The sequence below is a fragment of the Lipotes vexillifer genome, unplaced genomic scaffold (assembly GCF_000442215.2).
Source record: "Lipotes vexillifer unplaced genomic scaffold, Lipotes_vexillifer_v1.1 scaffold525, whole genome shotgun sequence".
NCBI lineage: Eukaryota > Metazoa > Chordata > Mammalia > Artiodactyla > Lipotidae > Lipotes > Lipotes vexillifer.
Window position 1 is genome coordinate 464,825 of NW_006786891.1, and position 24,137 is coordinate 488,961.

Consider the following 24,137-nt stretch of genomic DNA (forward strand, 5'->3'; position numbering starts at 1 on the left):
AAACTCTGGAATTTGATAGATCTAGATTAGAATTCTGGTTCTCTCACCTGTTAGTTGTGTTGGTACTTCCCTAAACCATTTTTGCTCCACTTTAAAAGTGAGACCATAATATCTGCCCCACTGAACTGAGAGTTAAATGAGATAACTCTATTCAGTAAATGTTAGTTATTATGATTGTAAGTAGACTACATGTTGTCACTATGCTAGATATTGGGAATAAAAGATGTGTGACACAATAACTGCCATCAACGTGCTCACAATCTAGATGGGAAAACTATAAAGAAAATCAAGTAATCTCAATACTGTACTACAGTAAAAAAATATGTGCAAAAGGATGAAAGCTTGAAACAGAGTGGCATGTTGGAGATAAATGTAAGGCTATGACATGCTCAGATATGAAATTTAGGTTGTTTGGCTCCTATGTAAAGGATGGATTGGAGCAAGTGAATCATAAGCAAGCCCAGTAAGGGGGCTATGATAATCTAGGCAAACTCTGTGTGGCAGAACAATACGGACTGAACAGGAGGGTGGCAGTGTAGAATGGAGCTTTGCTGTGCCTAGAAATATAAGCTCCTTTCTGCCATGGCTTGGGAGATCACACACTTTAATCATCTTTCATCTTCACCTTAATCATTTAGGGAGTTCTAAGGAACCCTGTTTGATTCAGGGACCATTTACAGTGGAGGAAACAGGCTCAGATAGCAAGGCCATCATTATACTAATATAGGGGCATTAGTCACATTATAATCTATGAAAATGGCAACCCCTGGGACACAACAAATATGAATGGTGAACCCCCCAAGTTGTGCATTACAGTAGCCCTACTGGAAAGATTATAACATAGTAGGTAATGGAACTGACCTCTATCTAAAAACCTGTGCATTTCCTACTATTCCATACTATGTCTTTTTTTTTTTTTTTTTTTTTTTGCGGTACGCGGGCCTCTCACTGTTGTGGCCTCTCCCGTTGCGGAGCACAGGCTCCGGACGCGCAGGCTCAGCAGTCACAGCTCACGGGCCCGGCCGCTCCACAGCATGTGGGATCTTCCCAGACTGGGGCATGAACCCGCGTCCCCTGCATCGGCAGGCGGACTCTCAACCACTGCGCCACCAGGGAAGCCCCATACTATGTCTTTTTAATTAAATTAATTAATTAATTAATTTTGGCTGCACTGGTTCTTCATTGCTGCGTGTGCCCCTTCTCTAGTTGTGGTGAGCAGGGGTTACTCTTTGTTGCGGTGCACAGGCTTCTGGCTGCGGTGGCTTCTCTTGTTGCAGAGCACGGGCTCTAGGTGCGTGGGCTTCAGTAGTTGCAGCACATGGGCTCAGTAATTGTGGCACGCAGGCCCTAGAGCACATGGGCTTCAACAGTGGCGGCACGTGGGCTCTAGGGCGTGAGGGCTTCAGTAGTTGTGGCTCATGGGCTCTAGAGCGCAGGCTCCGTAGTTGTGGCGCACAGGCTTAGTTGCTCCATGGCATGTGGGATCTTCCCAGACCAGGGATCGAACACATGTCCCCTGCATTGGCAGATGGATTCTTAACCACTGCACCACCAGAGAAGTCCCTATCCCACACTATGTCTTCTCATAATATTGTATTTATGGATATATAACACCCTTAGGGTTAAACACTGAATTAAAACAAAGAAACAAATCAAACACATCCCAATATGGGTTTTCACAAGAACCTGGTAGGCTTATTAAAATTAATTTAATGGAATCCCATAAATACTAGTTATTTAACAACAAATCAAGATGCTTGATGTATTCTTAAACCATTACTTAATGGGAAAAATAAGGGTAAAACAAATATAAGGTCCCAACTACTTAAACTTTGGGCTTCCCCAAAACAGATAAATGAGGAGCTTTATAAAAACTGAAAGGACTAACCATAAAAATTAAGATTATCAATCAACCTTCTATAGACATTTCTTGAATTATCTCAAAATTTTAAGGTGAATTTCCCCAGAAAATTCTTCCATAGTTATCTTGGCAATAAATACATAACCTTAGTAAAAAGTAAATATTTAGTAACTACTTCACATATTAAAAAAACTATATAATTCATATTTATGCCAAGAACACTACAATTTATAGAAGTTTCATCCACATTCTTACCTATGCCTACTCACTCTGAAGGCAGGAACATTTCTTTGGGTTGAGTCAGGATCTCGATATGCTTTGTCCAGGAAAAGGGAAGGTATGAAAATATAAAACAAAAAAGAGTATTGGCTCATTGTATACAAGAGAGGGCAGCCATTAAGAGTTATTGTCAACAGGATAAAAGGAAATACTGACCAGAGCTCCTCTGGGTGAGCAGTTAAAATATGATCAAAACGTAAAAGCGGAAGAAGTATAAACACACAAAGAACTTTTATGAGTATTTGATAAAAAGACATTTCTGAAAAAATGATAAAATACCTCCTTGAGGATTTTCAGAAATGAGATTCACAGAACTACAGGAGCAGAAGAAATGTTGATTTGGAAACATCTCATTTGACTGATGATGAATTTCAAAGTCATTAGGTTAGGTAACCTGCCCAAGGTCATACGGTTAATGCCAGAGTTTGGACTAGGATCCAATTCTCCTGAATTCCACATGAGTGTTTCTTCCCCCCATTTCGTATACTACCCTAACCACTTGAAGTCCCCTTAACTCTCTCTGCCCCACAATGTGCCCTTTGGGGACAGTCAGAGGAACAGCATTCTGGACTATGTAGACCATGTAGAGCTACTGATCTAACAATGGATGAAGCATAATTTCAAAAAAAGACTAGGTTGAAATTCATTTGGGGGTGAGGAGCAGAGGGAAAATACAAAAGTAGTAAATTCTGTAGACAACAAAAAGAGAAGCACAAGAGGAAATATTATCCTCTTTTGTTATTTTATTACTGTTATTTTATTTTGTAGTTAACTCCATATATTATATAAAACATAACAGGAAAAATCAACAAATGTATAAAATAAATTGAGGTGTCTGGATGGAAAAAAATACAAGACCTTTGCCTTCATGTCTATAGATCTCTTGATATGTTGGTCTTGCACTAGAGATATCAAATAAAGATATCTAGCTTGAAACAAAAGTTGATATGCTGCAAGGTTAAGCCATAGTTTGATGATGGGCCATGACAGGCTTTCTAAATCTTATCCTTAAATATTGGCTATAACAAATGCTGATATAACAAAGTGCAAGCTTTTATAAGACGGCAAGAGGGAAGCATCAATGAATGAATGCAACTTACCTCCAAGTCCTCTGAAAGGAGGGTGAAAAAATAAATACTGTGTTTTACCAGTGTTCCCCCAAAGCATTACTCTAAGCATGCAGGAGGATGCTATGAGCAGCTACAATAGTAAGATCCAATCCAGAGGTAGGTTCAAGGCCAAGAGTAGAGGAGTGGTTGAAGAAATCCTCCTGGGGCCAGTACCATTTCACAGAATGCCCATTTGTGCTGGGGAATGAGTCTATGGCCCATTTTTTCTGATTCAAAAGGACACTCCCAATTTCAACCTTGCTGAAAAAGAGGCATTTTTGCACCTGCTATTAAGAACAGCTAGGATACAGGGTAAGGCTGGCATAAAATTATTAGCAAGCACATGCTAGCTATTCCAGTTTGAAATCTACCAAACTGTAAAATCAAAGGAATAAGAAGTTGAAGATGGAGCTGTTGTTCCTCAAGATGTGGGAACAATCTTACAAAAAGAGGGATTAGGCACTCGCTTAACTCTATATGGAGAACATCCTTCTCAGGGTAGATGCAAGATGAGGAAGAGCATTACCAAAGGCTAACCAGGCCATTTAGAGACCAAAAGGGGAGAAAACAAGGCATTTAGGACAAAAACTGGTAGAAGAAATTCCTCTGGGTCTAACTAGGTAAGTGAATCTAAGGCAACTGCACCAAAGATATGCTACCCATTATGCCAGCATGAAGCTGGTGACAAAATATCTCAAGACATTTTAAACCCAGAAAAATGTATGAGAAATATGTTAACGAAGCAAATTAAAACCAAACTTCCAAGGGTAAAATCTCCTGATTTGAAATCCAAGATACTCACTTTTCATTAATTCTGTGCATCATTAGAAAAAATAAAAAGTAACAAATGTAAAGATTTGTTTTATTTCTACTGGGGTAAGGAGGAGGATAAATAAAACTGTTTTCCAATTTGCTCTCCACTGTATACACACATACCCACACGCATACATACACATACACACACTAAAAATACCCCAACAAAAAACAAAACAAAAAAACCAAGAATCAAAACCCAAAACACCCTCAAACTGCACCAACACTTCGTATTTTGACCAAAAGAATAGATCCTGGGAGGAAGTGCAAAATGCAAAATCAAATGATCGAAAAATGCTGAACAAACAGCATTATTAATATACAAAATATTTATATTACTGAACTAGTAACAGCTGATGTTCTCCGTGTCTGTAAAACTTTGGAACCACATAGCTGATTTGTTAAATCTAGTCCATGCCAGCTTCCAAAAACCAGAAAAAATTTTAGTTAGCTTCATTCTTTGATGCCTCATCAAAATTTTCTACGAGATCTGAAAAAAAAAGTAAATAAGTTAAAGATACAAAAAAAGACAAAGAGGTAAAAATGCAATTACTAACTTCTAGCCCAATAAAAACAAAATTGTTGCTACTAGAATTAGCCTGAAAACATATAAGAGGCAGAAATGATTGGTGGCATTTCACTAATAATGCTTCATTTATCTGCTTAAAACCGAAACCCTAAGGAAATGTTAGTCTTCTTTTGCCTATGCAAACTACTAAGGTGACTAGCATTTTCATATGTCAATCATAATTCCTACAGAAATGTTGTAACAATAACTATGCAAATTTATAATCACAATGATTCCAATTTAATAAAGGCAGATTCCAATTTAATAAATGCAGCAGAGCTTTGTGTGACAATTTCTAAGTTCTGAACGGGAGGGCTTTTATCCTGTTTCATTAGATCGTATGCACATCGTTGTGAATCCATTTAAATTCACAAGCTCACCATTAACAAAAAACTGAAAAATGATCATGCAATGAATTAAATGAGATAAACAGGATGCTAAAAATCTTAAAACTAAAGAAATGTCACCTACCTGGAACATCATCATCCTCCTCATCAATGTCTTCTGGTTTTGGTGTTTTGCTATCCAACACTACAAAAAGTTTATTTTAAAATTAGCCATTGAGAACAAAGACCTTTACCAAACACTTGTAATATTTATGCTTTTTTCCTGTCTACATAGTTCTAGAAACAAATCTTACATAGCTGTTCAGAAAAAGCTAAATATTGCCTAATCTAAATGCCATATTTTTTACTTGATACTAAAATTAATAAAAGTTTAACTTCATTAGATATACACTAAATACGGGTGGCAATTTCAATGGGTAGTAAAGGTAAAACTTACATGCAAAGTGGAATAATTTAGGTGAGTTTAAATAAAGACATTATAGTTAATTAATTCTCCAAATTCCATATTCTCCAAATAAAAAATCAACATTCAAGATTTTTTCCATCTCTTTTGGTGTAAAACTATCTAGCTTTGTAGTATTAGCAGTGAACTAATAGGCTCTGATTTTTTAGGGATGACAAGACACATTTGAAATCAGAACTATCTTGGACACTCAGAACTTACGGTTGCTGCATCTATAGCACAACCAACAATATTAAATGAAAATATAGTTCTGTGATAACATTATCGTCTTGTTGCCATTAGTCAGAAGTGAATACCAAATCAACTGTTTATAAAATGTGGCCTGCAGATCCTGGAACTTTCCTTTTAGGTAATTACCTCCCAACACTCTATATTACCACCAAAATGTATCTGAATATTCTACATGCTACACAGCATAATTATTAAAGGAACAAACTCAAAAATTTATGAAGCATACAATATTACAAAAAGTAAAATTTATGTACAGGCAAATCCTTCTAGCATAAAATGGACACACCTTTTAAATCATTAGGTTCTTTAAGTAAGGTGAGGAGTGAAAGAGGTACTAAAATGAAATACCTACCTTGCCGAGGGAACTGTTCAGCTAACTTCCTAAGACTTGTTAAGCTGTCAGCACCAAGCTGACTTAATATTCCAGGAAGCATTTCTGTGATTGGTTTGGCTTCAGCATGGCCAGTAATCGCAAAGGTGTTAGCAGAAAGGGAAGCTTGGACTTTGGGATTGTTGAAATGAATAACTGTCCCATCATCTTTAATCATGTTCACCTGTGTGATCACAGAAAAAAATGTATTTCACATATTTGGTACAACTTTAAAAATGTTTTAATGAACATTTTATCCAATTACTGATTTTTACTTGGTCGTTAGTTATGCAATCTCAATGTAGTAATTATGTAAGCCGTGGATTTGGGTGGAAAAAAACCCACAAAGTAAAATAATGTACATGGCATAAAGTACTAGGATGGTCAAGAAATAGTCATTTTATAATAGAATCTAAAATTACTATTATTATTATTATTACTGGCCACGCCACACGGCTTGTGGGATCTTAGGTCCCTGACCAGGGATCAAACCTAGGCACATGGCAGTGAAAGCACTGAGTCCTAACCACTGGACCAGGGAATTCCCTAGAATCTAGATTTTAAATTCAAAGATTTCTACTGCAAGGAAGAAGTTCATGCCCACATTTTTAAAAAATGGAGTTATCAGCCACGAATTGGCTTCATAATGAAATTAACCATTATCGTACTCAATTTATACTAGCAAACTAAATCAATGGATACTATTGTATCTGTACAATAGTCAGCATCTTACTTATGGGACAGGTTGTAAGGGGGTAATAGTGTATGGTAAAAATAACCACTGAAAACCCATAAAGAACACTCAGAAATTTAATCAATCAGGTGTTTCATTCCTTTGAATACTTAGTAAATTTACAAAAGTTTCAACTTGTTCTCTTCATGTCTTTCTTTGTAGAGGATTTTGTCAGTTTCTCTGATTTTTAAGTGTAGCTTCTCAACAACCTTCAAAAACCCTTGTAAATGACAAGGAAATTCTCCCACCCAGTTGCCTGGCCATCTGAACATTTATCAATTACTAGGAGACCTTCTCCTATAGCTTTCACCTATATGAACTGACTGTTTCAGATTTAATTTCATTCATTGCCTAGGACTCACTGAAAAGGAAGGCTGAATGTGCATGCACTATGTAAAATGTTATTTTTCTCTCTCACTCTTTCTGTGTTGTAGTAGAGTTGTATTTGCATATAAGTTAAATGTGTAAATAATGTGATTCCACTATGTAGTTGATTTCACTGGGTAAGTTACCTTGGTGGTAACATGCTTATTATATAAAAAGGTTACGAAAGTTAACTCTTGGCTACTTTAGAAGCATTTCATGATCCATCCAAAAACTGCCCTTGTCACAATCAAGCAGAGATGCTGAGTGTTCTCCATGGTCAGTGCAAGTGGGCTTTTCTTCCTCAGAGGTGATCACCACCACTGATAGCACCAGAAAGGAAGGGGAAGAAAGGGGCTTCTAAATTTCAGGCAAGACCTGGAACACAGAGATAATAAAGGCAAATCCCCTAGAAAATTGTAACTAAATCCCACAAATATTACACAGAGTAAGCATTCAATCTAGCTGTCCTGAACAAAAATCATCACAAGTTAAAATAATTTATATTTACTTTAGAAAAAGATAAACTATGTACTTCTGAAGATAATTACTGTTTAAGTAGAAAAGTTAAATGGAAAAATGGCTGAAAATATAGGAGAGGAATGGCTTGAGAAGGCAGTGGCATAGTAGATATGAAATGGGATGCTGCTCTGGATCTATCCTAGAATCACATAATTTTAGTATGGGAAACGAATAAAGATATGGTAGGACTATATTTCCCAAATCAAGACCAAATCACTTAATAAAGGATTTCTACAATATTTCCAGGTGTGAAAAGAGCCTCAAACATTGTAATATGAGATATTTTTTATTTACAAACATTGAAGTCACAAGAGATTTGAAATCAATATTGTTCCAAAAAAGTCAGGCCATATATTTGGTGAATTTAGAGGTCTTCTAGTTCAAATCTCTTGTTAAAGCAATAAATACTAAAGACAAGAGCTCTTGGTTAAGCAACATACCCAAGGACAAATAGCTGGTTATGTGCAAACCCAGAACTTGAACCTGGATTTCCCAACTTTGTTTAGTTTCCTTCCTATGATGTCATTCTCATTCTTAAAACACTTATTTGTCTATAAAAATTCAATTCTGTGGCACCATAAAAGCTTGTCAGAGAAATATTTGTCTCAGAATGTAAGCTAAATAACAGCTGATATATGGATAATATATATCTTACTGGCAGCAAAATAAGAGACTAACATGGGGCAAAAAACAATAAATAAATTCATGAATTTTCCTTCTGTTCAATCTTCTTTTCCAAAGGCTAAATGTTAAGTCATATTTTACAGCCTGATGTAGGTCTTTGTAGTTTAAAATATGTTGTTTGAGTTTAGTGTGAAAAGCAATATGAATGCCATCCCAGACTGTGAAATACAAATAAATTTATTAATCGTTGTTTTAAATGGGGTTGTATAAAAGATGTAGCTTCATGAACAGAAAGGTCCAGAATCGGGTGGAGAGTTTAGTTTTAGAATATAGAGAATGAAATACTAGAAGTTAAAAAGGCCAGAATATTTTATTTCTATCTAACATTCCTTCCCCTCTACTGAGCAAATGACATGGTTATATAAGGCTCCTAGATACAAGCTATTAGAACTATCAAAGGATTAATTGTTGGGCTGAGCAAGATCAGTTAGACACTTCCCAACTCTTTTTGAGGCAAAAGGAGGGAAAAGGAATTTGTTAAATTCACAAAGCAAACTGTATGCATTTCATATGAAGACTTCACTTTCCCCAGTGATTTTACTGCTGTTTGGTCTACGTAAATCATACAATCTATATAGAGTATAATAACAAGGAGCAGACAAATAAACAAAGACTATTAAAATAGCTACTACAACGGCACTCAGGTCCCTTTTTCAATCGATCAAGCATCCCATTTATGTCAGTGTTTTTTCCACTTAACAGATAGCTGAGGTAAAGAATGCTACTTGAGTTATGGAGGAAGAGGCATTTAAAAAATTTTTTAAATTTTTAATTTTTGGCTGCGTTGGGTCTTCATTGCCACGTGAGCTTTCTCTAGTTGTGGCGAGCAGGGGCTACCCTTCGTTGCAGAGCACAGGCTCTAGGCACATGGGTTTCAGTAGCTGTGGCTCAAGGGCTCTAGACTCAGGCTCAGTAGTTGTGGCGCATGGGCTTAGTTGCTCCGCGGCATGTGGGATCTTCCTGGCCCAGGGCTCGAACCTGTATCCCCTGCATTGGCAGTCAGATTCTTAACCACTGTGCCACCAGGGAAGTCCCGAAGAGGCATTTTTTTGACCCCAGTCCAAAACTCCAGATGCCCTTGCTCTTATTTTTCGCTCTAATACTGACATATCTTGTAGTTACCAGAAAATACTTTGTCCTCTCATGCATAGTGCACTTACATATGCTGTTTTCACTGTTTAGAAGAACACTTTTCTGCTTCTCCACATTTTAAGTTCCCATTTATCCAAGACTTGGGTCAGATGCTTCTTTCTCTGTGAAAACTTAAGGTGGTTTATTCACCTTCTGCACTTCATGGAAACTGATATTATATAGAATTATCTTGTAATATAATTATGTTTGTAATCTTTGACCTTACTACAAGGTGAACTCCTTGAGATCAGAGGCCATTTGCCTTACGAGATACAGAACCCCCCCAATTGTCAGCACCTAATAGTCACTCAAATTTGCTGAATGGACACCTCCTATAAAACTTATTCTAAAATCATGGATGCTGTCAGATCTCACTTCCCCAAATGCTAGATGAGGGGTCATATTAAGGTTTAGAAATAGCACCAGTAGTGCCCCCAATGAAGACACCCAGAACCTCCTGGGCTGTATTTTTGGCCTGACTTTTCCTATTGTTCTGCCCTTTCAGAATCAGCCCCACTGCTCTATAGAATTGAGGGCTATTTTAAGTCATTCCGGGCAACTGATGGGTGGTCCAATTACGCTACTTATCAAAACCTTAACAACCCCTGCCCTTGCTGGCCTTTGAGTAGGGCACATATACTAACTATAGCAGCCTTCTAGCTGGTAAATCTGATGCTCGCTTCATTCCTACACAACAATAAGTTTTCATGGCTATAAGGAGGCTTACAAAGTTATGATTGACTCCACAGCTCTTGCCGGTAACTAACTGCCCTCTCAGTTCAGAGAGGGAGTTTAAATTCTTATGCTGTGTAATTTTTGTTTGTTTGTTTCAAAGTCCCCACTAGGCCAGTTAGCTGCAGTTCATAACTGTCTTAAAATCAAGTTTTATTGCTACTCCTTCCTGTATGTAGTGGCAATTAAATGTTCATTAGGAAATTAATCTTTTATTGCCTTCCTGCTATATTTTAATGGGGTGAAATAACAGACATTTTAAGAATAAGACACGTTAAGTGTCTGGATTGTGTAAGGCTAAGGGATGTCAGATTTTGAGGATTATGGCCTTTGCACACACTCCCATAAGTCAGTATCTTTCACATTCAATTCTTTTAAGCTCAGCACCTGCTTATATCTAAAGGCTAGTATGAAGCATAACCTATTATTACTAATATAAGTGAAAGCTAACAGACATTATTAGACTATATGATATGCTGGGATCATTTTCTCTTATGCTCTGGTGGCAGGAGTCTGATGAGATGGATTCTCTGTAGCTATGCCATAGATAGCATAAAATGGCATGTCCTTTCTGAAAATCAATTTGGCAATATGGATGAAGAGTTCTAAAAATGTTCACGATATTTCAGTCAGTAACTGTATTTCCAAGAATCTGTCTTAAGGAACTTGGAGATGAAGATAAATATTTATGTATATAAAAGTCCAACATGTGAATCTTTACTATCAAAGCATTATAATGCATAATAAATAAAGAAATGTTAAATTACAGTATGTTCATATATTGGAATACATGTAGACATTCAGACTGACAATTAAGAAGAATTTTTTAATGACATGAAACAATTTTTATAATATAATACTATTTGGAAAAGGAAGGATTCCAAATTGTACATCTAACTGTAGTCTCAGATATATTAAATATATATGCATATAAAGATAGGAAAGAAATATAAGACTAATAGTAGTTATTTCTTTGTAGTGGCGTTATGACTGAATGCTAATATCTTTTTCATATTTTCTGCATACCCTTAACTTTCTATGATGACAATGTATTTTTATGGGGGGCGGTGGAAGCTATTTTAAAAACAAAAGATGTTCATCAATAAACAAATGGATAAAATGTGGTATTACCCATAGAATGGAATATTAGTCAGCTATAAAAGGAGTGAAGTTCTGGTACATGCTAAACATGGATGAACCTTGAAAATATGCTAAGTGAAGTAAGCCAGACATGAAAGGACAACTATTACATGATTCCACTTACATGAAATATCTACAACAGGCAAATCCAGAGACAGAAAGTAAGTTAGAGATTATCAGAGGCTGGGGGAAAGGGGAATGGGGAGTTATTGCTTAATGGGTACAGAGTTTCTATTTGGGATGATGAAAAATTTGGAAATAGATAATGGTAGTGGTTGCCTAACATTGTGAGCGTAATTAATGCCACTGAATTGTACACTTAAAATTGGTTAAAATGGGAATCTAATTCTGGAGCTCTCCGGTGGATCAATGAATCTAAACTTTTAAAAGCAACCTATATGGTTCTGAAAAAAAGTGGTCCCAAGACCAATTTTGAGAACTATTAATGGAGCAAATAAAGAATGCTAGTGACAAAATTTTGAGGAAATAATAGTTTTAGTGGGATGGAAAACAAAAGGAGACAGCAAAGTAAATAAGGATACAATGAAGTAGGAGAAAGGACAAGAAGCAAAGCATAGAATTTTAAGGAAAGTCTTGGCAAATGCTGCAGAGTTATCAGTGAAATGATGATGGAGAGGAAGCAGAATAACAGGTGAAATCATCTCTAGAAGAAAGAAGGGGAGGGACTTCCCTGGTGGTCCAGTGGTAAAGAATCTGCCTTCCAACACAGGGGACATGGGTTCGATCCCTGGTTGGGGAACTAAGATTCCACATGCCGTGGGCAACTAAGCCCGCATGTCACAACTATGGAGCCTGTGTGCCACAAACTACAGAGCCCATGCGCCACAACTATAGAGTCCACACACCACAACTAGAGAGAGAAAACCCACACACTACAACTAGACAGAAGCCCGTGAGCCGCAATGAAGAGCCCATGTGTCGCAATGAAAGATCCTGAATGCCACAATGAAGATCCCACATGCCGCAACAAAGATCTGATGCAGCCAAAAATAAAAGACAAATAAATAAATATTAAAAAAAGAGAATTCTCTAGGAAAATAAAAAGAAAGAAGGGGAAATTGAGAACTGAGAGAGGCCAAGATGGGGGAGTAGAAAGACCCCTAAGCTCATCTCCTCTCACAAGCAACATCATAACTAACTACAGAACAACCATTGATAAAAAAGACTGGAACCCACCAGAAGAGATCTTCTGTAACTAAAGACATAAAGAAGGAACCACAACGAGACATGTAGGAGGGGCACACTTGAGATATAATCGAATCCCATACCCACTGGGTGGGCGACTGGAGAGTAATTATATTATAGAGGTTCTCCTACAGAAGTGAGAGTTCTGAGCCCCACATTGGGGCCCCCGAAGAGCCCCTAGACCATTTGGCTTTGAAGGCCAGCGGGGCTTTATTGCAGGAGCTCCACAGGATTGGGGGGAACAGAGACTTCACTCTTAAAAGGTGCACACAAAATCTCATGTGCATCACGACTAAGGGCAAAAGCAGTAATCTGATAGGCGCCTGGGTCAGACCAACCTGCTGGTCTTAGATAGTCTCCTGGGTAGGCGGGGGAGGGGTTGGGGAGCAGCTGTGCCTCACCCTGGGGACACAGACACTGGTAGTGGGCATATCAGGGAGCATTCATCTGCATGAGCTCTCCTGGAGGCTGACATCTTGGAACCAAGACCTGGCCCCACCCAACAGCCTGTAGGCTCCAGGACTGGGAGGCCTCAGGCCAAACAACTAACTAGGCATGAACACAGCCCCATCCACCAGCAGACACTCTGCCTAAAGACTTCCTAAGTCCACAGCCACCTCTAGACATGTCCCTGCCCACCAGAGGGCCAAGACCCCACTCCACGCACAAGTGGGCAGGCACTGGCCCCTCCCGCCAGGAAGCCTACATAAGTCTCTAGACCAGCCTCGCCCACCTGGGGGCAGACACCAGAAGCAAGAACACTACAATTCTGCAGCCTGCAGACCAAGTCTCAAACACAGGCCAGACACTACCCTGGGACCAGCTGGCCTCTGGCCCTTGGGTGATGAGAGGAGAGTGCATTGCTGGGACGCACATGATGTCTCCTACAGAGAGCCACTTCTCCAAGGCCAAGAAACATAATTAACCTACTACATACATAAAAACACAAATAGCAATTTAGACAAAATGAGACATCAGAGGAATATGTTTCAGACAGTGAAGAACTGATGTAAAATTCCATAAGAACTAAGCAACGTAAAATCCCAGAAGAACTAAGTGACATGAAGATAAGCAATCTACCCAAAAAAAGAGTTCAGGGTAATGGTTGTAAAAATGATCAAAGAACTCAGGAGAGAAGGGATGCACAGAGCGAGAAATGAGAAGTTTAGAATTAGAAAATATAAAGAACCACCAAACAGAATCGAAGAAGACAATAACTGAAATGAAAAATACACTAGAAGAAATCAATAGCAGACTAAATGAGGCAGAAGAATGGATCAGTGAGTTGGAAGACAGACTAGTGGAAATCACTGCCATTGAACAGAAAAAAGAATGAGAAGAAATGAAGACAGTTTAAGAGATCTCTGGGACAACATCAAGTATACTAATAGTAAGATTACAGGGGCCCCAGAAGGAGAAGAGAGAAAGAAAGGTCCTGACAAAATATTTGAAGAGATAATAGCTGAAAACTTCCCTAACCTGGGAAAGGAAAGTCACCCGAGTCCAGGAAGCAGACAGTCCCATACAAGATTAACCAGAGAGGAACAGACTAAGACATATTGTAATCAAAATGACAAAAATTAGAGCTTCCCTGGTGGCGCAGTGGTTGAGAGTCTGCCTGCCAATGCAGGGTATACGGGTTCATGCCCTGGTCCAGGATGATCCCACATGCCGCAGAGCAGCTAGGCCCATGAGACATGGCCGCTGAGCCTGCGCGTCCAGAGCCTGTGCTCTGCAACGGGAGGCCTGCGTACCACACACACACAAAAAAAAGACAAAAATTAAAGATGAAGAGACAGTATTAAAAGCAACATGAGGGAACTTCCCTGGTGGCACAGTGGTTAAGAATCCGCCCGCCAATGCGGGGACACGGGTTCGAGCCCTGTTCTGGGAAGATCCTACATACCACAGAGCAACTAAGCCCGTGTGCCACAACTACTGAGGCTTCACTCTAGAGCCCACGAGCCACAACTACTGAAGCCTGTGTGCCTAGAGCCTGTGTTCCACAAGAGAAGCCACCACACTGACAAGCCCGCACCACAATGAAGAGTAGCCCCCACTCACTGTGACTAAAGAAAGCCCGTGGGCAGCAACAAAGACCCAACACAGCCAAAAATAAATAAATAAATAAATTTATATATATATAAAAAAAGCAACAAGAGAATAGCATCAAATAACATACAAGGGAACTCCCATAAGGCTATCAGCTGAATTTTCGGGAGAAACTCTGCATGCCAGAAGGGAGAGATGATATACTCAAAACGATGAAAGAGAAAAATCTACAACCAAGAATGCTCTACTCAGCAAGGCTTTCGAGGTTCAGATGTGATGGAGAAATCAAAAGCTTTACAGACAAGCAAAAGCTAAAAGAATTCAGCACCACAAAACCAGCTTTAAAACAAATGTTGAAGGAACTTCTCTAGGCAGAGAAGAAAAGGTCACAACTAGAAACAAGAGAATTACAAAATGGAAAAGCTTGCTGGTAAAGGCAAACGTACAATAAAGCACGATATCATCCACACACAAAGCTAGTAGGGAGTTTAAAAGACAAAAGTAGTAAAATCATCTGTATATACAATAAGCAGTTAAGGGATACACAAAAAATTAGATATAAAATATAATACCAAAAACAGCAATCATGAGGGTAGGAGAATACAAATGCAGGGCATCTAAAATGCATTTGAAATTAAGAGATGAGCAACTTAAAACAAGCATGAATATACAGACTGTTATACAAAAAGCTCATGGTAACCATAAAACAAAAATCTATAAAAGATATACACACAAAAAAGAAAAAGGAATCCAAACATAACACTAAAGATAGCCATCAAATCACAAGAGAAGAGAACAAAAGAAGGGGAAGAAAATACCTGCAAAAACAAATCCAAAACAATTAACAAAATGGCAATAGGAACATACATACTGATAATTACCTTAAATGTAAACGGACTGAATGCTCCAACCAAAAGACACAGACTGGCTGAATGAATACAAAACCAGGACCCATATATATGCTGCCTACAAGAGACTCCCTTCAGATCAAGAGACCTATACAGACTGAAAGTGAGGTACTCCACACCAATGAAGATCAAAAGAAAGCTGAAGTAGCAATACTTATGACAGACAAAATAGACTCTAAAATAAAGACTGTTACAAGAGACAAGAAGGACACTACATAACAATCAAAGGATCAATCCAAGAAGATATAACAATTGTAAATATATATGTACCCAACATAAGAGCACCTCAATACACAAGGCAAATGTTAACAGACATAAAAGAGAAACCAACAGTAACACAATCATAGTAGGGGACTTTAACGCCCCACTTACATCAATGGACAGACCATCCAGACAGAAAGTCAATAAGGAAACACAGGCCTTAAGTGACATATTAGACCAGATGGACTTAATAGGTATAGAGCATTCCATCTGAAAGCAGCAGAATACACATTCTTTTCAAGTGTACATGGAACATTCATTCTCCAGGACAGATCACATGCTGGGCTACAAAGCAAGCCTCGGTAAATTTAAGAAAACTGAAATCATATCAAGCATCTTTTCCAAACACAACAGTATGAGGTTAGAAATCAACTACAAGGAAAAAAACTGCAAAAAACACAAACACATGGCGGCTAAACAATATGCTACTAAACCATCAATGGATCCCTGAAGAAAGCAAAGAGGAAATCAAAAAATACCTTGATACATGTGAAAACGAAAACATGACAATCCAAAACCTATGGGATGCAGCAAAAGCAGTTCTAAGAGGGAAGTTCATAGAGATACAAGCTTACCTCAGGAAACAAGAAAAATCTCAAATAAATGACCTAACGTTACACCTAAAGCAACTAGAGAAAGAAGAACAAACAAAACCCAAAGGCAGCAGAAGGAAAGAAATCATCAAGATCTAAGCAGAAATAAATGAAATAGAGACTAAGAAAACAATAAAAAAGATCAATAAAACTAAAAGCTGGTTCTTTGAAAAGGTAAACAAAATTGATAAACCTTTAGCCAGACTCAGCAAGAAAAAAAGGAAGAGGGCTCACATCAGTAAAATCAGAAATGAAAAAGGAGAAGTTACAACCAATACCACAGAAACACAAAGGGCCATAAGAGGCAACAAGCAACTATATGCCAATAAAATGGACAACCTAGAAGAAATGGACAAATTCTTAGAAAGGTACAATCTCCCAAGACTGAACCAGGAAAAAATAGACAATATGAAGAGACCAATTACCAGTACTGAAATTGAATCAGTAATTTTAAAACTCCCAGTAAACAGAAGTCCAGGACCAGATGGCTTCACAGGTGAATTCTATCAAACATTTAGAGAAGAGTTAAAACATATCCTTCTGAAACTATTCCAAAAAACTGCATAGGAAGGAAAACTTCTGAACTCATTCTATGAGGCCACCACCACCAAAACCAGACAAAGACACCACAAAAAAAGGAAATTACAGGCCAGTATCGCTATGATGAACCTAGATGCAAAAATCGCCAACAAAATACTAGCACCTGAATCCAACAATACATTAGAAGGATCATACACCATGATCAAGTAGGATTTATCCCAGGGATGAAAGGATTTTTCAGAATCCACAAATCAATCAGTGTGATACACCACATTAACAAACTGAAGAGTAAAAAAGCATATGATCCTCTCAACAGATGCCAAAAAAGCTTCTGATAAAATTCAACATCCATTTATGATGAAAACTCTCCAGAATGTGGGCATAGAGGGGACTTACCACAACATAATAAAGGCCACATATGACAAACCGACAGCTAACATCATACTCAATGGAGAAAAGCTGAAAGCATTTCCTCTAAGATCAGGAACAAGACAGGGATGCCCACTATCACCATTTTTATTCAGCATAGTTTTGGAAGTCCTAGCCACAGCAATCAGAGAAGAAAAAGAAATAAAAAGAATCCAAATTGGAAAAGAAGTAATAAAACTGTCACTGTTTTCAGATGACATGATACTATACATAGAAAATCCTAAACATGCCACCAAAAAATTACTAGAGTTCATCAATGAATTTGGTAAAGTTGCAGAATACAAAATTAATGCACAGAAATCTGCTGCATTTCTATACACTAACAACAAAATAGCAGAAAGAGAAATTAAGGAAACAATCCCACTTACCTTTGTATCAAAAAGAATAAAATACCTAGGAATAGAGACCTCCCTAGGGAGGCAAAAGACCTGTACTCCGAAAATTATTAAGACACTGATGAAAGAAATTGAAGATGACAAAAAACAGATCGAAAGACGTACCATGTTCTTGGATTGGAAGAATCATAATTGTTAAAATGACCATACCACCCAAGGCAATCTACAGATTCAATGCAATCTCTATCAAATTACCAATAGCAGTTTTCATGGAATTGGAACAAAAAATTTTTAAATTTGTATGGAAACACAAAAGATCCTGAAAAGCCAAAACCATCTTGAGAAAGAAGAATGGAGCTGGAGGAATCATGCTCCTTGATTTCAGACTATATTACAAAGCTAGAGCAATAAAACAGTATGATACTGGCATGAAAACAGACACATAGATAAATGGAACAGAACAGAAAGCCCAAAAATAAAGATACGCATTTATGGTCCATTAATCTATGACAAAGGAGGCAAGATACAACGGAGAAAAGACAGTCTCTTCAATAACTTGAGCATGGAAAACTGGACAGTTACATGTAAAAGAATGAAATAAAAACATTCTCTAACAGCATATATAAAAATAAACTCAAAATGGATTAAAGATCTAAATGTAAGACCAAATACTATAAAACTCTTAGAGGAAAACATAGGCAGAACACTCCTTGTATTTTTTTTTTTTTTGGCCATGCCACGCGGCTTGCGGGATCTTAGTTCCCTGATCAGGGACTGAAACTGTGCCCCTGCAGTGGAAGCACAGAGTCCTAACCACTGGACCGCCGGGGAAGTCCCATATATACTTCAATTTTAAAAAATCGTTAAAAAAAAAAAAGATCTGGGACTTCCCTGGTGGTGCAGTGTTTAAGAATCCGCCTGCCAATGCAGGGGACATGGGTCCGATTCCTGGTCTGGGAAGATCCCATAAGCTGCAGAGCAACTAAGCCTGTGTGCCACAACTACTAAGACTGTGCTCTAGATCCTGCGAGCCATAACTACCAAAGCCCATGTACCTGGAGCCCGTGCTGTGCAACAAGAGAAGCCACTGGAGTGAGAAGCCCGTGCACCGCAATGAAGAGACCCTGCTCGCTGCAACTAGAGAAAGCCCACGTGCAGCAACGAAGACCCAACGCAGCCAAAAATTAAAAAAAAAGCTCTGCACATAGGGAAAAAAAAGGCAAATTTTATGTTATGTTTATTTTACCACACACACAAAAAACAGGAAAGAAAAAAACCCAAAAAAGCAGGATATTTAAAGAATGTAAGACTGCTGTGTAATAATAAGTTGAATGGTACACAGTGTTTCTCTTTTACTCTACTGTACACCCGTTGACACCTGAGGGTCTAGCTGGAGGAAGAAGGAACCGCAGTAAGGGTCAACAAATAACTTTAGGTTCTCCTTCTGTATAACTGGTTCAAGAAAAATAAGAGCCAAGAGGAAAATATAAATAGTAAAACTTATGTGTACAATGACAAAATTTAAATTCCCAGCCCTAAGCTTTCTCCTGAGCGCCAGCTCTCTATGGCTAACTTCTTGCAAAACAATTCCACCTAGAATAATCAGTATTGCTTAACTTAACAGGCCCCAAACAAACTCATCATGGGAGTCAGCATGCTATAGATTATAAATGATGAATAAACACAGTTCCTACTGTCAAGACTCTTACAATCTACTGCAAACAGACTACTTGGTTAATAAGTAATCATACCCTACAATATGAGGCTGTAATAATAAACACATTATAGCAGAGCAATTTAAGCTAAGGGCAGTGGAAGTACAGATAAAGTGTTGATGAATTATGCCTGGAAAGATAGGGAAGGTTTCATGGAGGCAGAATCATACCTTAGTTAAGATAGAAGCTGTCCTCTGAATATAATAGTAAAACTCTGTGAAACAACTAGACCATCTGAACCAGAGAAGCAGATTTTTGGTGACATTTCTCACTAAATACATCTGATGACATCAATTATCTCTGGGAAATGAAACAGATTCTACTTTTTTTTTTTTTTTTTTTTTTGCGGTACGCAGGCCTCTCACTGTTGTGGCCTCTCCCGTTGCGGAGCACAGGCTCCGGACGCACAGGCTCAGCGGCCATGGCTCACGGGCCCAGCCGCTCCTCGGCATGTGGGATCTTCCCGGACCAGGGCACGAACCCGTGTCCCCTGTATCAGCAGGCGGACTCTCAACCACTGCGCCACCAGGGAAGCCCCAGATCCTACTTTTGATAGATGCATGTTATCATCAGGAGAAGAAAGGTGACAACATGGTCACTACAGTCAACTAGATTACCAAGTAAGAAGCACATCCAAATATCTTCAAATGTCAGAGAACATAAAACATTTTCAGAAATTTAGTTCTGGATTATACTCTCAGAGTTCACATAGGAATTTCTTCCTAAAACCTGGTATTTACTTGGCTTTTTTGTATGAAACAGTCTCTGACACTCCCCTGCCCCCCGCCTTTTTTTTCTTTTGCGGTACGCGGGCCTCTCACTGCTGTGGCCTCTCCCGCTGTGGAGCACAGGCTCTGGACGCACAGGCCCAGCGGCCACGGCTCACGGGCCCAGCCGCTCCGCGGCATGTGGGATCCTCCCAGACCCAGGGCACGAACCCGCGTCCCCTGCATTGGCAGGCGGACCCCCAACCACTGCGCCACCAGGGAAGCCCTCCCCTGCCCCTTTTTGACAGCTTTGGATTTCTGTCTTTGGTAACAGGTAAAAGAAATCTACATATGATTGAATTTATTACCCCAAATTAACAAACTAGGGAATACATAAAAGTCCAGAGAAGCCTCTCTTAATTCAAACAGTCCTTTAGTTTTTAAGTATTTGAAGAGGACATAAATTAAGCTTTAGGAGGGGAAAAAAATTACTGATACTGACAGCCTAGAAAGTAAGATTAAAATTTTACTTGGCAGGGCTTCCCTGGTGGTGCAGTGGTTGAGAGTCTGCCTGCTATGCGGGGGACGCAGGTTCGTGCCCCGGTCCGGGAAGATCCCACATGCCCCGGAGCGGCTGGGCCCGTGAGCCATGGCCACTAAGCCTGCCCGTCCGGAGCCTGTGCTCCACAATGGGAGAGGCCACAACAGTGAGAGGCCCGTGTACCGCAAAAAAATAAAATAAAATAAAATAAAATTTTACTTAGCAAAAGTGCATTCAATAAGTTTTTGAAACCCAACTCTGATCTCTGTTCCAATCCACCAAACCAAGTACTTTCTATTGGTTTGATGTTCTGAAGGTCAAAGTACAGAAAATATAGTAATATTATTTTTGCTTTACAACAATGGTAATGGTATCTTCTCTTTTCAAATGTTTTTATCTGCTTTCCTTAAACTGCCAAAAACCAAAAAGATAGTATCTTCCAGAGTTCAGCACTTAGAAAAAAGCTGAAAACATCCCAAGTTAAAAATAACGAAATTGTAAAATAATCGTTTCTTCTATTCTAAGATGTATATACTTTTTCATATCTTAATGTTTCTGAAAACTGCACACGTTTTCATGTATACATTTAATGTAGTAGTTTCTTTTTTCCTCCTAGAAGCTGTTTTAAACCAAGCGTGTGTCATAATTTTCTTAAAAAAAAAATGAAAAAAATTCTGCTTTAATTATAGTAACACAAAACATAATGTTTGAGGCAAGCCAGATTATACAGTACACTAGATATACCTAAACAAAATTATTTTAGATCTGCAAAGTGTTATATAAAGTACCAAATATCTTGGTTCTCAAAAAATCAATTTTAGAAAGAGGGAAAGGAAGAAAGCAAACCTTCCCATTTTAGTTTCAAACATTCAGAATGTTACAGCTGTTACCTTACAGTGTTAATTTTCTTTATGCATATTTTCTCTGTACAACTAGTCTGTGAGGGTTGGAAGACATCACACACACACACACACACACACACACACGGGGGTGGGAGTGCAACAAGAGCATGTACACGTCTATTATGTACCATTAATTTTCTGTGTGACGTTTTGGAGATATGTGTCTCCAAACAGAACTGCACTGGCAATACCAACAAAAAAGAATTAATAATATAGTTTAATACATGCTATAATAAAATTAAATACAGGGCATTATGGAGGCACATAGGAAAGGCGTCTAACCCTTCTTTGCATAAATGTGTATGTGTGCTACCAGGAAGGCTTCTGGGAGGAAATAACACCTACATTAATACCTGAAAAAGGAGAAAAAGCAATGTCCTTGGAAATACTGATGGGGATTTCTTTTATCTATAATGTTAAGTAATGAACTGAACATGGCAGGTGCTCGATAATACAGGATATATGGCAGGTACTGTCCCTTTCTTTGGGGGGAGTCTGGAAGAACAAAGAGGAAGGAGGGGCAGGAGGAGAGGAAAAGGCCAATAGTGGGTATAAGAAAGTATAACTAAAAAGACCAAAGCAGGATAAATCAATGAATAAAATGAACTCTGGTTTTGACATACTTAGTTCAAACCTGGAATTCAGCACTTACTAGCTATGTGATCTTGGGCAGATACCTGACTCTCTAAGTCTCAGCTTTCTTATCTGTAACCAGTAACAACCAACCATGAGACACTGTGAAGCTGAAATGGATAATACATATTTGTTTATCTGTCTAGCTGTCTAATTAGTTTCTATACTAGATTTTAAGCTCTAAACGACAGAGACTATGAATAGTATCTTATGAATCACTGCCTAGCAAAATGCTTGGCATACAGCAGATGTTCACTACCATTAAAAATTTATTATGATAATTTTGACGACAAATAAACCATGACCTCAGCACACCATTATAACTAGTTTGACTATATTCTGAAGAGATCAAAGACTGATAACTGACTGGCTTTTTATTTCACTATAAAACACTAAAAGTTTTATTAATTATAAGAACCATAAAGTCTTCCAAATTTTAACAAACCAAACATTTAGACAAGCATGCCCCTGGAAATATTATGCAGTTAAAATCTATACCTCAAGGAGGTATAAATATCATCTTTTCCTCTCTCTAAAGAAGTGTTTTCAACCAAGGGTGATTTGCCCCCCAGAGAATGTGCAATAACGTCTGGAGACATTTCTGGTTGTTGTAACTGGGGATCTAGTGGGTAGAGTCCAGGCATGCTGCCAAACATCCTACAATGCACAGGACAGTTCCCACAGTAAAGAATTATCTGGTTCAAAACGTCAACAGTGTTGAGGTGGGGAGGGGTGGGCATGGAGTCAGAGAGTAGAAAGGTAGGCAAAGATATAAGACTGCCTGAACACTTATAAGTAGGTTAGGTTTAACATTATCAGAGTTTATGTCCATTATTACAACTTATTCTTTTTTTTTAATTAAGCTGTGATTTTTTTAAACATCTTTATTGGAGTATAATTGCTTTACAACGTTGTGTTAGTTTCTGCTGTATAACAAAGCAAATCAGCTATACTATACATATATCCCCATATCCCCTCCCTCCAGTCTCCGTCCCTCCCACCCTCCCCATCCCACCCCTCTAGGTGGTCACAAAACACCGAGCTGATCTCCCTGTGCTATGCAGCTGTCAAGCTGTGATTTTTAAAGAGAGGCTTAAATTTGCTTTTTCTCAAATATACCCCAGATAGAGAATGATCTCTCTGAAAATTATTTTAGGTCAATGAAAATATATAAAAGCTTTCAATAGCTCAGAAAAAAAAAAGCATTTTAAATGCTTAATTTCAAGACTTGCAAATGAAGTTCTAATATTTATCAGAGTAAGAATGCACAGCCACATCAAGCTGAATGGAAAAAAGATACACGTGGCTTACATTTCCTACTGTTTTATCAGTATATTGACTTTGAAAGTACAAAGCAGATTTAAACGATGTGTTCATTCATTCACATATGCATGGTTGAAGGAATATGTAGCACTTTGCCATTTCACTGCCTTTTTTTGGGTACTCTGCTATTTCTTTAATAGTAATCCCCATCACCACATTGCTTCTGATCTATGTTTCACAGCACATGTCCATTAATAATCTACTAAAAACTGTGAGAGGGTGCCACACAAAGTAATGACATAATGAAATCTAACTGATGGCAGTGAAAATTTTAACATTGGTTACTATCAGAAATGGAATCATTAGGTAGAAGTACGTCTAGATGGTAACAAATCACAAACAGTTGATGTTATTATAATTTTTCTTGAGTACCTTTTGAAATAACATCAATCTTTGGCTTCAGATTTGAGAAAAGTAGTATTATCAAAATATAATAAAATAATTTAAAAATTTAATGAATAATTTTTGAAAGAGGTCTAATAAGAAATCCAATTCATGTAAAGCTGTTGCTAGAGCTTGGCTGAGGTAATGCTTTGAGAGACTGTGTGTGGGAAAAAAGTCCACCCTACTGGAAGAAATCTTTGGGTTTCTTTATTTCTGTATCATTAGAAAAAAATCTTATTTTACATTAAAATTCAAGAGCGGT

At 38.2% G+C, this 24,137-nt stretch overlaps 1 protein-coding gene across 2 annotated transcripts in view; it reads right to left on the reverse strand.

The window, feature by feature from the left end:
• Nucleotides 1-2,843: 2,843 nt before the first annotated feature.
• Nucleotides 2,844-24,137, reverse strand: part of BTF3L4 (basic transcription factor 3 like 4) — a 29,083-nt gene continuing 7,789 nt past the window's right edge. The window contains exons 3-5 of one of the 2 annotated variants that reach the window (XM_007459614.1): nucleotides 6,024-6,225; nucleotides 5,102-5,161; nucleotides 2,844-4,552 (exon numbers count right to left, since the gene is read on the reverse strand). In XM_007459614.1, the coding sequence (XP_007459676.1) occupies nucleotides 4,506-4,552; nucleotides 5,102-5,161; nucleotides 6,024-6,219 (303 nt within the window). In that variant the 5' untranslated portion in view covers nucleotides 6,220-6,225 and the 3' untranslated portion in view covers nucleotides 2,844-4,505. The remainder of the gene's footprint in view (nucleotides 4,553-5,101; nucleotides 5,162-6,023; nucleotides 6,226-24,137) is intronic. The other variant, XM_007459613.1, reaches the window with a different exon arrangement.